Source organism: Bufo bufo, chromosome 2, assembly GCF_905171765.1.
Source record: "Bufo bufo chromosome 2, aBufBuf1.1, whole genome shotgun sequence".
NCBI classification, from domain to species: domain Eukaryota; kingdom Metazoa; phylum Chordata; class Amphibia; order Anura; family Bufonidae; genus Bufo; species Bufo bufo.
This window is the reverse complement of record NC_053390.1, coordinates 574,214,436-574,228,979: the sequence shown is the minus strand read 5'-3', so window position 1 is coordinate 574,228,979 and position 14,544 is coordinate 574,214,436. Positions and strand designations below refer to the sequence as shown.

At 45.1% G+C, this 14,544-nt stretch overlaps 1 protein-coding gene across 1 annotated transcript in view; it reads right to left on the bottom strand.

The window, feature by feature from the left end:
* The window catches only part of LOC120989840 (alcohol dehydrogenase 1-like), a 120,749-nt gene that overhangs the window by 98,142 nt on the left and 8,063 nt on the right, over positions 1–14,544 (bottom strand). Inside the window, exons 2-3 of the mRNA XM_040418196.1 lie at positions 11,767–11,868; positions 10,758–10,899 (exon numbers count right to left, since the gene is read on the bottom strand). Of these exons, the coding sequence (XP_040274130.1) occupies positions 10,758–10,899; positions 11,767–11,868 (244 nt within the window). The remainder of the gene's footprint in view (positions 1–10,757; positions 10,900–11,766; positions 11,869–14,544) is intronic.

Here is a 14,544-nt window from a genome sequence, read left to right as displayed (position 1 = left end):
TTGTATTAGTGGGAAAAAAGGGCTTATTTGCCATTCAGCGGTGCAGTTATATGTTTTAAAGCCTTTTTTGGCATGTAAAAGTGTGGGGGGGAAATGCTCATTAGCCTTTTTGTGGTGAAGTGAGAAAAATACAGCCATTTTTGGCATGTATTAGTGGCAAAAAAAAGTATTATTTGCTGTTATGCGGTACAGTTATATGTTCTAAAGCCTTTTTTGGCTCGTATTAGTGGGAAAAAAGGGCTTATTAGTCGTTGTGTGGTGAAGTGAGAAAATTACAGCCCTTTTTTGAGTGTATTAGTGGCAAACAAGTATTACTTGCAGTTTAGCGGTGCAGTTATATGTTCTAAAGCCTTTTTTGGCGTGTATGAATGGGAAAAAATAACTTATTAGCTGTTGTGTGGTGAAGTGAAAAAATGACAGCCCTTTTTGGTGTGTATTAGTGGCAAAAAAAAGTATTATTTGCCGTTCAGCGGTGCAGTTATATGTTCTAAAGTTTTTTTTGGCATGTATTAGTGGGAAAAAAGGGCCTATTAGTCGTTGTGTGATGAAGTGAGAAAATTACAGCCCTTTTTTGAGTGTATTAGTGGCAAACAAGTATTACTTGCAGTTTAGCGGTGCAGTTATATGTTCTAAAGCCTTTTTTGGCATGTATTAGTGGAAAAAAATAAGTTTATTTGCTGATCGGAGGTGCAATTATATGTTCTAAAGCCCCTTTTTTGGCATGTATTAGAGGGGGAAAAAAGTATTATTTGCCATTCAGAGGTGCAGTTATATGTTCTAAAGCCCTTTTTTGGCATGTATTAGTGGGGAAAAAAAGTATTGATTTGCCGTTCAGGGGTGCAGTTACATGTTCTAAAGCCTTATTTGTCATGTATTAGTGGCAAAAAAAAGTGTTCTAAAGCCTTTTTTGTCGTGTATTAGTGGGAATAAAAAGGGCGTATTCGCCGTTGTGTGCTGAAGTCTGAAAATTACAGCCTTTTTTTGGCATGTATTAGTGGCCAAAAAAGTATTATTTGCCGTTCAGAGGTGCAGTTATATGTTCTAAAGCCATTTTTTGTCGTGTATTAGTGGCAAAAAAAGTATTATTTGCAGTTATATGTTCTAAAGCCTTTTTTGCTGTGTATTAGTGGCAAAAAAAGTATTTGCATCGTGTGGTGGAAGTGACAAAATTGCTACCTTTTTTGGGGTGTATTAATTTCCTTTTATTTACCTATTTGATCTAACAGTATGTAAGACAGAGAAGTTAAAGGCCCTGCACAGGGAGGGGCAGAGGCCTAAATGTTTCTGGCTCAGGCACAGGTCGCAGCAGAGTAAGGGGGCATTTGCAGCAGGGGTCACTTCCAGAGGCCTGAGCTTCCAGTGTCAGCTAGCGGTCGTGTCTTGACCAGCAACCCAGCGGTTCTTGAATGGTTGACTCGATCATCCACTTTGTCCCAAGTGACATCAGACACCCCCAGCCAAGAGTCGGTGGGTTCGTCAGACACAACCCTTAGTTGGCATTGCCCGGGAGTAGGCCTTGTGCCCTCACCTGTCCTCAACTTGCATCTGTCCTTTTCTGTTCCTTTAGCCAGAGAAGTATTATATGCTATGGGCTCAGCTCCACTATACAGTGAGGTCAAGCTACTAGAGGACAGTCAGCAGCTACTGGCCAGCCAAGATGTGAAGGAGACATCCGACGCTTTCTCCGGTAGGCGGGCAAGTAGTGATGAGGAGAGTGGCGTGGGAGCTGGTGTTCCGAGCGGTCAGGCTCTTGGCTCAGTGACCGTTAAGGAGGACATAAGTGACGTGCAGACAGTACTCGATGATGATGTAGCCGATCATGGGAGCCGGGTGAAAAAGGGGCTTCATCATCATCGGGAGAAGAGGGTGGCAGCTTGTGCATGAGGAGCAGCAGAGCCAGCAAGTTGTTAGCATGGCCGGGAGTCAAAAGGGTGGCAGCAGTGGGAGGTTGGGAGACAAACGTTCCTGGTGTAAACCACCCGCTTTGCAGAAGCCTACCTGCCCAGAAAGTAGTGGTGCAGGGGTACACGGAGGCAGCGGCGGTAGCAGTCAGTCAGTGCGTAGTGTTGGGGGTAAAATCACCTACTTGGCGATATGGCAGTTTTTTGTTAAGCCGACGGAGTTGGTGAACATGACATAGAAACATAGAATGTGTCGGCAGATAAGAACCATTTGGCCCATCTAGTCTGCCCAATATATCTGAATACTATGGATAGCCCCTGGCCCTATCTTATATGAAGGATAGCCATATGCCTATCCCATGCACGCTTAAACCCCTTCACTGTATTTGCAGCTACCACTTCTGCAGGAAGGCTATTCCATGCATCCACTACTCTCTCAGTAAAGTAATACTTCCTTATATTACTTTTAAACCTTTGCCCCTCTAATTTAAAACTGTGTCCTCTTGTGGTAGTTTTTCTTCTTTTAAATATGCTCTCCTCCTTTACCGAGTTGATTCCCTTTATGTATTTAAAAGTTTCTATCATATCCCCTCTGTCTCTTCTTTCTTCCAAGCTATACATGTTAAGGTCCTTTAACCTTTCCTGGTAAGTTTTATCCTGCAATCCATGTACTAGTTTAGTAGCTCTTCTCTGAACTCTCTCTAGAGTATCTATATCCTTCTGGAGATATGGCCTCCAGTACTGCGCACAATACTCCAAGTGAGGTCTCACCAGTGTTCTGTACAGCGGCATAAGCACTTCACTCTTTCTACTGCTTATACCTCTCCCTATACATCCAAGCATTCTGCTGGCATTTCGTGCTGCCCTATTACATTGTCTTCCCACCTTTAAGTCTTCTGAAATAATTACTCCTAAATCCCTTTCCTCAGATACTGAGGTCAGGACTGTGTCGAATATTCTATATTCTGCCCTTGGGTTTTTACGCCCTAGGTGCATTATCTTGCACTTATCCACATTAAATTTCAGTTGCCAGAGTTCTGACCATTCTTCTAGTTTTCCTAAATCCTTTTCCATTTGGCGTTTCCCTCCAGGAACATCAACCCTGTTACATATCTTTGTGTCATCAGCAAAAAGACACACCTTTCCATCGAGGCCTTTTGCAATATCACTTATGAAGATATTAAACAAAATTGGTCCCAGTACAGATCCCTGTGGAACCCCACTGGTAACATGACCTTGTTTTGAATGTTCTCCATTGACTACAACCCTCTGTTGTCTGTCACTCAGCCACTGCCTAATCCACTCAACAATATGGGAGTCCATGCTCAATGACTGCAGTTTATTGATAAGTCTTCTATGTGGGACAGTGTCAAAAGCCTTACTAAAATCTAGATATGCGATGTCTACTGCACCTCCACCGTCTATTATTTTAGTCACCCAGTCAAAAAAATCTATAAGATTTGTTTGACATGATCTCCCTGAAGTAAACCCATGTTGTTTTTCATCTTGCAATCCATGGGATTTTAGATGTTCCACAATCCTATCCTTTAATAGGGTTTCCATTAATTTGCCTATTATTGATGTCAGACTCACTGGTCTATAGTTGCTCGATTCCTCCCTACTACCTTTCTTGTGAATGGGCACGACATTTGCAAATTTCCAATCTTCCGGGACGACTCCTGTTACTAATGATTGGTTAAATAAATCTGTTAGCGGTTTTGCCAGCTCACCACTAAGCTCTTTTAATAATTTTGGGTGTATTTCATCAGGCCCCTGTGACTTATTTGTCTTCACCTTAGACAGCAAACTTAGAACATCTTCCTCTGTAAAGATACATGCATCAAATGATTTATTAGTCATCCTTTCTAGTGGAGGTCCTTCTCCTTTTTCTTTTGTAAAAACTGAACAGAAGTATTCATTAAGGCAGTCGGCTAGCCCTTTATTCTCTTCTACATACCTTCCGTCCTTTGTTTTTAATTTAGTTATTCCTTGTTTTAATTTCCTTTTTTCATTTATATATCTGAAGAATGTCTTATCCCCTTTTTTCATAGACTGAGCTAGTTTTTCTTCTGCCTGCGCTTTAGAAGTTCTTATAACTTGCTTGGCCTCTCTCTGCCTAATCTTGTAGATTTCCTTATCTTCATTGCTCTGGGTAATTTTATAATTCCAAAATGCTAGCTTTTTATTTTTAATGATTTGGGCCACTTCTGCTGAGTACCACAGTGGTCTCTTCCTTTTTTTGCTTTTACTGATAAGTCTAATGCAATTTTCTGTTGCCTTCAATAATGCACCTTTTAAGTAGTCCCATTTCTCCTGGACTCCATGTAATCCGTTCCAGTCTGATAAGGACTCATTTATGACTAATTTCATTTTTGAAAAGTCTGTTTTTCTAAAATCTAAAACTTTTGTTTTTGTGTGGTGGGACTCTTTCACAGTTCTTATATTAAACCACACTGACTGGTGATCACTAGATCCCAAGGTTTTGCCTACAATGACATCATATACCGAATCCCCATTTGTGAATACCAAATCCAAAATGGCCTCCCTCCGAGTTGGCTCCTCAACCACTTGTTGTAGAGATAACCCCAGTAGGGAATTTAGAATATCTGTACTCCTGGTAGAACTTGCTATTTTGGTTTTCCAGTTTATATCTGGAAGATTGAAATCTCCCATAATATGATCATTTGTAGATTCTGTGCACAGAAGGTGAAGCGTGGCCAGGGTGCCAATGTTGGCACCACGGCCCTGCGTCAACATATGCAGCCTCACCATAAAGTGGCCTTGGAGAACCGTGGCTTCGATGTGGTGGTCCAGCCTGCCGCAGCAACCGCTGCATCACCCAGTGCACGCACCCGTTTTCAGGCAGTCAAGCCTCCACCACCTCAGCCGAAGGGAGCTGTCTGTACTTCCCATCATCTGCTGGTCCTGATGCTCCTGATCCTCCTTGTACTCCTCGTCAGTCATTTTGTCAGCAATCGATCGCCAAAACGATTTCCAAGAGACAACAGTATGCGTGCACTCATCCAACGGTGAAAAAGTTGAAAGTGCTCCTGGCCAAGTTGCTGGTGCTGCAGTCCCTCCCTTTCCAAGTGGTGGACTCTGCACCTTTCAGAGAACTGATGGCTTGTGCTGAGCAGAGATGGAGAGTCCAAAGCCATCATTTCTTTGCCAAAAAGGCAGTACCAGCCCTGCACAAATATGTGGAACAGAAGGTGGGCCAGTTCTTGAGCCTGTCGGTGTCTGCCAAAGTGCATGGCAGGTCGGATGTGTGGAGCTGTAACTACGGTCAAGGACAATATATGTCCTTTACGGCCCACTGGGTAAATGTGGTTCCTGCCCAGCCAAACCAGCAACTTGGCCAGGTGACTCCGCTTCCCCCTCCGCGTTCTCACGCTGTTGGTCCTGCGACAATGTTCGCCTCTGCCTCCTCATCCTCCACCGTGTCCTCAGTCTCCACTGCAGGGACAATTCACAGTGCTCCTCCAGCATACCATATGTGCAGGGCAAGGCGGTGTCATGCTGTTCTACACCTCGTTTGCCTGGGCAAATGGAATCACACAGTGGAGGAACTGCTCCATATCCTTCATCAAAAAATGTAATCCTGGCTTTCGCGCGACAACTCAAAATCGGAACCATGGTGACCAACAACGGGAAAAACATGGTGTCGGCGATGCGTCAAGGAGTGCTGAGCCATGTGCCCTGCATGGCGCACGTATTCAATCTGGTTGTCAAGCGGTTCCTGAAGTCTTCCACCCATCTGCAAGACATCCTAAAAATGGCCAGGAACATTGCATGCACTTCAGCCACTCGTACACCGCCAAGCACACTCTCCTTGAGCTGCAGTGGCAGAACGGGGTCCCCCAAGATAGGCTGATATGCGACGTTTTCACCATTTGGAATTCAACCCTCCATATGTTGGACCAACTATACAAACAGAGAAAGGCCATAAATTAATTCTTGATGATCCAAGCAGACAGAAGTACTCCATTGTGTAACTTCGATGTCAGCCAGTGGCATCTCATGTGTGACACCTGCCGTTTGCTCAGGCCATTTGAGGAGGCCACTTTATTTGTCAGTCGCCAGGACTAGGGAATGAACAACGTCATTCCACTGCTTCATATCCTGGAACAGATGCTGGTACATCTGGCTGGTCAAGGGACTGGACACGTGGCGCCTAGATCTCATGGCCACATGAGCCCTGTGGGGGCTGAACTGGAGGAGGAGGAGGACATTGGAGCACAAGCAATGTGTAGCAAAATGGGTGGTTTTTCTACACAGGTGACAGGAGAGGAGGAGCAGGAGCAGGTGAAGGAGCAAGAGGGAGATGAGGAAGATGAGGCAGAGGACTCAGGCACACCATGGCAGTATGCAATAGAGATGGAGGCAGGGAGTGTTATGGAATACTAAGACAAAATGGATACTTGCTTGTTAGAACTGTTTTAGCTAAAATGGCGGCCAGGCACCCAACCAACGCCTATAACAAGAACCTTGCTTTCTACTTTATTTGCCTCAAGACGGTTTTCGTTCAGCTCAAGCAAGCAGCTTCAAAGAGACAGAAAGTAACGGCTTCACCCATCTGGGAGGAGGAGGGGTGTACTTCCTCTTGCACACAGATGTGACAGAAAATACATAGCTTATAGCATATAGTAAAAGACATACGCCACGCTGCCTCCCCAATATCTTTCTGTTATATTTCCTGTCAACATATAAACTGTCTGCTGCTCTGCAATAAACCAGAGATATGCATTGATGTCATTTATCTCCAGGTCTGTAAACCTACTTCCACAATTTGGACCAGCACATCAACTTTGCTGACCATTGATCAGATCCAAAACAGGAGTCCCTTTGAGTTACTTAAGCAAATCCCCCGCTGCATGCTCACTTTGCTTGGGTAGTGACAGCCGAATTGTCACCATTCAGCAAGGAATGACTTCTGGCTCTCCACCTTGTTGGATCCTCGCACCCGCTGAGAGGGAGGACAAACTGAACTACTATAGAGACATCTTATGTAGTCAGTTGGCCGCCGCCTCTCTGCGCCATCATCCATCCTCTCGCAGGTCTGACCAAGGGGGCCCTCTCCGCTCTCATTCCACTGCCATGGCTGCTGTGGCGGAGTGGGGTAGGAGCAGTACCAGCTCTATCAGCAGCAGTTTGAGTCTAGAGTCGAAGATGACCAGCTTTGTTAACCAGCATAGTGAAGAAACTACTACCAGCAGCAGCAGCAGCTAGACCTGGAGCAGAACCTGAACCAGCAGGTGTTGGCATACTTGGACAACACCTTGCCACCCCACATTAAAGATCCGCTGGACTACTGGGCAGCCAAGCTGGATTTGTGTCCGCAACTGGCCGAGTTTGCCCTAGAAAAGCTGTCCTACCCAGCCAGTAGTGTGGCATCAGAGTGGGTGTTTAGTGCGGCCAGGGCCATAGTTACCCCAAGAAGAACTCGCCTGTCTACCCAAAATGTGGAGAGACTGACCTTTGTGAAGATAAATCAGGCGTGGATCAGCCAGGATTTCCACCCACCAATGCCTGAAGCATCAGATTATATCATCCATGCTGCCTCACCCAAACCTTAACAAAAGAGACTGGTTTCTTCTGGCTACCTTCTGATGCTGCCACCCGCCTGATGCCACATATCTGATGCCAAGTGTTCCTTCTTACATTCCATCATCAGCGGGTACTGTTATTGCCACCCACCTCCTCACTTTGTCACCGGGTCACTCTGTGGTCTCCTGATGCTGCTGCCACCTCACCACTCAGGTCTCCTCATGCTGCTTCTGCCACCTCCACATCCTGTTATTGTGCCACTCTGTGACCTCCTCATGCTGCTGCTGCTGCCACCTCCACGCTATGTCACCTTGCCACTCTGTAGCCTCTTCATGCTGCTGCTAAATCAACACTATGTCGCTGGGTCACTCTGTGGCCTCCTCATGCTGCTGCTGCTGCCACCTCCACAATGCCACCTTGCCACTCTGTGGCCTCCTCAGGCTGCTGCTGCCACTTCCACACTATGTCACCTTGCCAGTCTGTGGCCTCCTCATTTTGCTTCTGCTGCCACTTCCACACTATGTCACCTTGCCACTCTGTGACCTCCTCATGCTGCTCCTAAATTAACACTATGTCACTGGTCACTCTGTGGCCTTCTCATGCTGCTGCTGCCACCTCCACACTATGTCAACTTGCCAGTCTGTGGCCTTCTCATGCTGCTGCTAACTCAACACTATGTCACCTTGCCACTCTGTGACTTCCTCATTCTGCCGCCACCTCAACACTATGTAAATGGGCTGCTCTGAGGTCTTCTCATGCTGCTGCCACCTCCCCACTATGTCACTGGGCCACTCTGTAGTCTCCTCATGCTGCTGCTACCTCAGCACTAGGTCATTTGGCCACTCTGTGGATTTCTCAAGCTGTCCTCCCACCCTCCCCACTTCATGACTGGGTCACTATTTTGGCTTTAGGAATGGCTGACAATCATTTTATTAGCCCTTTCTTCTTATCTGTCAGAAGGAAGGAAAAATGAGACGCACAACGGATCCTGTCTGTGTAGCAGCTGTAAGGCATGTATGGTGCCATTAGAATTGGCTTATGATTTGGTAGCCAAAAGCAGGAGTGGCTACAAAACACAGAAGACATGCAAATATTCCATTCACGTGTCATCTCTGTTTTGTATCCACTCCTGGTTTTTTTGGGCTTTAGCAATACTGATGGATTACTAACCAAATGCTGATCGAATGAAGGCGGATGCTCCACAGACAGGATCCGTTTTTGGGTTATTGTTCTGACAAATCAGAGGAAGGGCAAAATAATCTGTGACGTCAACACAAACTTACTGCTGACACCCTCTCCACTCTGTCAGGGGGACTCTACTTGTATTAGCGTTTAATAGAACAGGTTCTGTAGACATCTATGTGGAATCCGCTGATGACAGTTCCTTATACCTAGCGCTAACATTGACCTGTATGGCTGAGTTGACACTTAAGTTACAGGTATTTGGTCAGTTTTGGCCCCATAACTGCCCAAATAAGTGAAGTGTGCAGTGATTCTAAGAGCGACGCCTTTCATGTGCGCGTCATACTGACTCTCACTATTCTTTCACTATCACAGCAGACTCTCTATGCGTGTTACTGCAAGGCACAGTGTTCTACACCACTATACAGGCTCTCTGCAGCCAGAGATGTGACATATTCTTATTGGAATGTCTCCGTAATGCAGCGTTAAAATTTGGGCCTGTAACTTAAAGGGCTTCTGTCACCCCACTAAACAGTTTTTTTTGTGTACTTATAATCCCTATACTGCGATTTATCCATACATAATGTGATTAATCATTTTGGTTCAGTAGATTCTGCTAAAAACATACTTTTATTATATGTAAATTACCTGTCTACCAGCAAGTAGGGCGGCTACTTGCTGGTAGCAGCCGCATCCTCCTATCATAATGACGCCCCCTCCGCATGTTGATTGACAGGGCCAGCGGATGGGATCTTTCTCTGCTGGCCCTGTTTGCATTCAAAATCTGGCGCCTGCGCCGGACCTGTCTTAAGTCGGCGCAGGCGCACTGAGAGAAGGACGCTCGCTCGGCCGCTCTTTTCTCAATGCGCCTGCGCCAGGTGTACTGAACCAAAATGATTAATCACATTATGTATGGATAAATCGCAGTATAGGGATTATAAGTACACAAAAAAAAATAAAAAACTGTTTAGTGGGGTGACAGAAGCCCTTTAAATTGATCATCAGACCACATTTTAGTAATCAATGCAATACTCTAGGTGAATTCAAAGGGTTCACTTTTTTTGTTGCAATTGTACAGTGTTGAGGAAAGAAAATCAGTATTAGGCTACATGCACACGACAGTGCCATTTTTTGCTGTCCGCAAACCGCGGATCCGCAAAAAACGGAAGCCGCCCGTGTTCCTTCCGCAATTTGTGGAACGGGCGGCCCATTGTAGTAATGCCTATTCTTGTCGGCAAAATGGACAAGAATAGGACATGCTATATTTTTTTTTTGCGGGGCCACGGAACGGTGCAACGGATGCGGACAGCACACGGAGTACTGTCCACATCTTTTGCGTCCCCATTGAAGTGAATGGGTCCGCACCCGAGCCGCAAAAACTGTAATTTATAGATTTTAATTATTTAAAGAGGACCTTTCACTACTCTACAAACTAACTATATCAGTGGGCAGAGCGGCGCCCAGGGGTCCCCCTGCACTTACTAGTATGTCTGGGCACCGCTCCGTTCGCCCGGTATAGGCTCCGGTGTCTGCGCTCCCTCTGTTGTACTGGAGTGATTTCTTGTATGAGGCGTGTCCCTTGCTGCAGCGCTAGCCAATCGCAGCGCACAGCTCATAGCCGGCTCCCAGACATACTAGTAAGTGCAGGGGGACCCCTGGGCGCCGCTCTGCCCACTGATATAGTTAGTTTTTAGTTTGTAGAGTAGTGAAAGGTCCTCTTTAAAATTTATGGGTCTACTGGGAAGTCCTAATCAATGATTTACAGCCTTTTCTGTATGAGCATGGACACAGATACAGGTGTCAGTCATTGGGAAGATAATTTTAAATGAATACATTACTAAAGAGTGCGTATTTGCAAGGAGTAAGTGACAGACTGACGGGATTATGTCTGCAGGATCAGACATACAGGCTGCAGTCTGTAGCCATGAAAGAACATAGATCTTCATGGTACCAGTAGACACAAAATGCTAGAATATCACTAATCAAAACTATTCACAAATTTGTTTCAGTTTTTATTTTAGCTACTGTAACTTGAAGAAGTAATACAATCTCACACAAAGGTATACTTCAATGGCAACTTTTTACCATTATGCTTACAGTCCTTCATATTATACCTGTAAGCCTTACCAGGTTTCAAATCTGTTACTCCTTCACCAACACTCTCTACAATTCCAGCAGCTTCATGGCCAAGGATTAGAGGGTATTTTATACCACTTATTTCACCTTCTATAACATGATCATCTGAACGACAAATTCCAGTAGCCACAATCTGTAGGAACACATAAGATTTAAAATTTTCACCATGTGGATTACCACAAATTCTCATGCTTCTCCTGTACATAATCCGGTTTCACATCAAGCATGGGTGCAGCAAAGATATTACAGATACGCTGAAGTTATGTAGAGGCCTGCACATCTACTTAAAGTCTAAAACACCAGTCTTAATAAATGTGCCCCTATAGTGTTGATTATGGAAGAAAGCAGCACTGGTATTCCCAGCTGATAAACTGTCGGTATACTGCAAGAACCTTTAATAGCGGTGGGATTCTGACGCTGGGACTCCCACTAAACCGGAGGTTAAAAGTCCACAGAACATAAAACGAAGGTGCCTGCTAGTAATATCAGTATTTGTGATTATAATCATTTATATAAGGTCGCCATAACTCTATACTTGCTGCTGTAAAAGCATACTTTTGGGTAATATGTCAATTTTAGAACTACTGAGCATCCATAGTAGATTTGGAATATGTTTTTTCTAACCAAATACTTATTGTCAGCACTGTAGGCAGGAAACACACACACAGTGAGCCCCGACTGTAACCTAACCCACTTTCCCTGTCTACTTGCAGTGCAAGCCCTAAGCAACAAGTCTGCAACTAGTCAACGTTTTCTGTTCTGCTAAGTGCAAAACAGACAGACACAACCACACAGAGAAGGGTCTTATAGGAATAGGTCAAAACTGGGAGGAAAATACAGTACAAAATTAGAGGATGGAGGGTAGTTATAATAGCCAAGCCAAAGTCCGAATCAGATGGGTATCACAGTATAAAATCACAAGACAGAGGAAGGTAAGAGGCAAGCCCGGACAGGTAAGTAAGTAGCAGTTGTAATAAAGGTTTTCAAGTATAAATATCACCTTAATGCGGACTTCGTGAGCCTTTGGTGGTGCAACCTCAATCTCTTCTATGCTGAGCGGTTGTTTAGGTGCCCAGCACACCGCAGCTTTACATTTGATTACCTGAAAGTGAAATAATTTAAAACTGAATATATTCAAAAGTCAAGAGTAGCATTTACTTATCTTCCTTATCCACATTTTGTCAACAATTGCAGGATTATAAAACATAAGAGCCAGTGTTTTTTAATTCAGTTTATATTATCTGAAGCTATATGCTCCATTTTGATTCACTCCAAATTTCGGCTTCTAATGTGTATCTTTGGTTTATAAACCGACCGGGAAATGTTTTTATGACCGATATGGCATCTTCACTGATTTCTATTACTCTGATGGATTCCTATAAAGGTTATATGCCTAATAATATACTGCATAATCATGCATTGAATGTTAATGAGCAATTCTGAGCATAAATTGGAAGATTATTCTAGGGTAGACACTGGACACAATAAAAAGGCCAGTCACAGCTCATCTCCTCAAACACTCCTTGCGTAATGCAGAGCTGCACGGAAATACTAGGTCGACTCCCAAATACAGTGAATCCAATAGTTACACAAGCAGAGCATCCAGCAGCCATCAGTAGTAGTAATATCATAAGCGTTGTTTGTTCAATAATTAAAATCCAGATGTGTACATTGTTTAATACTAACGCATTTCAGACTATAATGCAGCCCTTAGTCATAGCATATATGTTGGGGCAATGCCCCCAAATACATATACATAAGATAATTGCTAAACCACATCATATGTGTAGTGTCCCACTAGGTAAAGGTGGGCACTCCACAAGGGTTAACATGTCTTTTGCATTAATGTGATGTTTAATATGCATTTCCCTGTGTTATCTGGGTGTCAGGCCTGTTAGGGTGTAGTTTAGCCTCCTAGACATTAGAGGGAGCTGGAGAGCACTAAGTATATATAGGTAGGCCCAGACAGGGGAGAGTTAGTTCAGTCCAGGTGGCTAGAAGAGTATCCTAGTCAGCCTGTAGTTCCTGAGTCTAAGCTTAGCTCAGAAGATTACCCCAGAAGAAGGATTTACCTCCTGGGAGAAACCTGCAGTTATCCTCCAGCAAAGCAAGGACAATACAACCAGCTCAGACAAGTAAGCTGATGGGCAGAAGTATTATAAGATAAATGCAAGGGTCAATACGGGAGGAAGATTATTTTTACCAAGGATTAAAGCCAGCATTCAGGCATCCGGGCCTTGGGATACAGCCAGCCAGAATAGCTGTGGAGATAGTGCAGCCGCGGCTGTGAAGCATTAATTGTATTACCCTCCAAGTATCTTGCAAGATTATACCTGCCATATTATTGAATGTAAGCCTGCTTGTGGAACATTGATATAAGGAACTGCATCATCATCTCTGTATAAAGTTTGGACTGTTTTCCAAGTAAAGCAACGTTTGGTTCACCATATCATCTGTGTACCTCAATTACTGCTCCTATAAATCGGTGTGCCACCGTTACAGGCACTGGCGTCACGATCCTTAAAGGGACCTTGCGCCCAGCACTCGAAACAGCTGCAACATCCAGGGCACCTCATCCACCATCAGGCCTGGTCCCTACATACAGAGTGTGCCCCAGAGGAACTTGTGTCTACCTCTCCTTCACTGCCGCATGCCTGCCCAGGGTTCTCCAATACAGTGAGTAACCCTCGATTGCCCATAACCGTGACCTCACTTCGCAATACCCTGCAGGTCTGGCGTGCTGCATAAATTGGCGTCACGAACAGGATACGATCATATCAGCGCCATTGTTGGATTAGAAAACTGTGTGCCATTATCCACCTAAAAAGTGACTAAGCCCCACTGTTTATTGAAAATTGCTGGGCCAGAGAACTGTACCAAGTTGCGGTGTGAAACTGTGCTTTTTGTGGACTGTTTTGCTGTTGTAAAGCCATCAGTGAATAGACAGCGTTTTGCTCAAAGATGGCCGCTTAACTTAACCAGATTAAAAGTGCGCCTCGTTGTACTCGTTTGGCGTGAATAAGGACAAGGTGAAGTTACCGCCCAGCCTGCAAGGAGGAAGAAATGCCGCCCTGTCAGGAAAAAGTACCGCCTACCTGAATCCCGGAGCTGCAAGAGGCCGCGCCTACCTTCTGACGCTGAACGTGGGACTCCCGTCTGACGTAGCCACGCATCTCGCGAGACTTGGAGCGAGCACCGCCTGAGTAAGTACTAACTTTACCCTTCACCGGCCCCCTTCTGATTACTATACCGGAGCAGCTCCGACCCCTGCTAGGGTACCGGGAAAGGTCCTCCCTTAGCAGCCAGAGACTTTACTTTAAAAAAAAAAAAAAAAAGGGACTCTGGTCCGCTCCGCTGTCATTTAAAGGGCCATACCCACCTAGTAACACTATGTCCGCACCTGAAGGAGCAGGGCAGGCGGCCCAGAAATGCCTTTTGAAGTGCCCGCAACTGACAATAGGGCACCTGCCGCCGCGGCAGCATCAAGCCTGATGCCATTAACCATGGCGTATTATTTTGGGGCCCCCTGGTTTCCACAATATTCAGGGGAAGCCCATAAATTAAAGGACTTTAGGGACCAGATACTGGCCTTGTTCCGGCTCTATCCTATATCTGCTGAACAACAAATGGAGATCCTCCTAGCTCAGTTAGAAGGGGCCGCCCGCAGGGAAGTCATGTCCTGGCCCCGTTCTGAAAAGAGTACCCTGGAGCAGATTTTTGATCGCCTCTGCACCACATTTGAGGCCAGAACGGTGTCCGAAGTTAAAATGCGATTCTT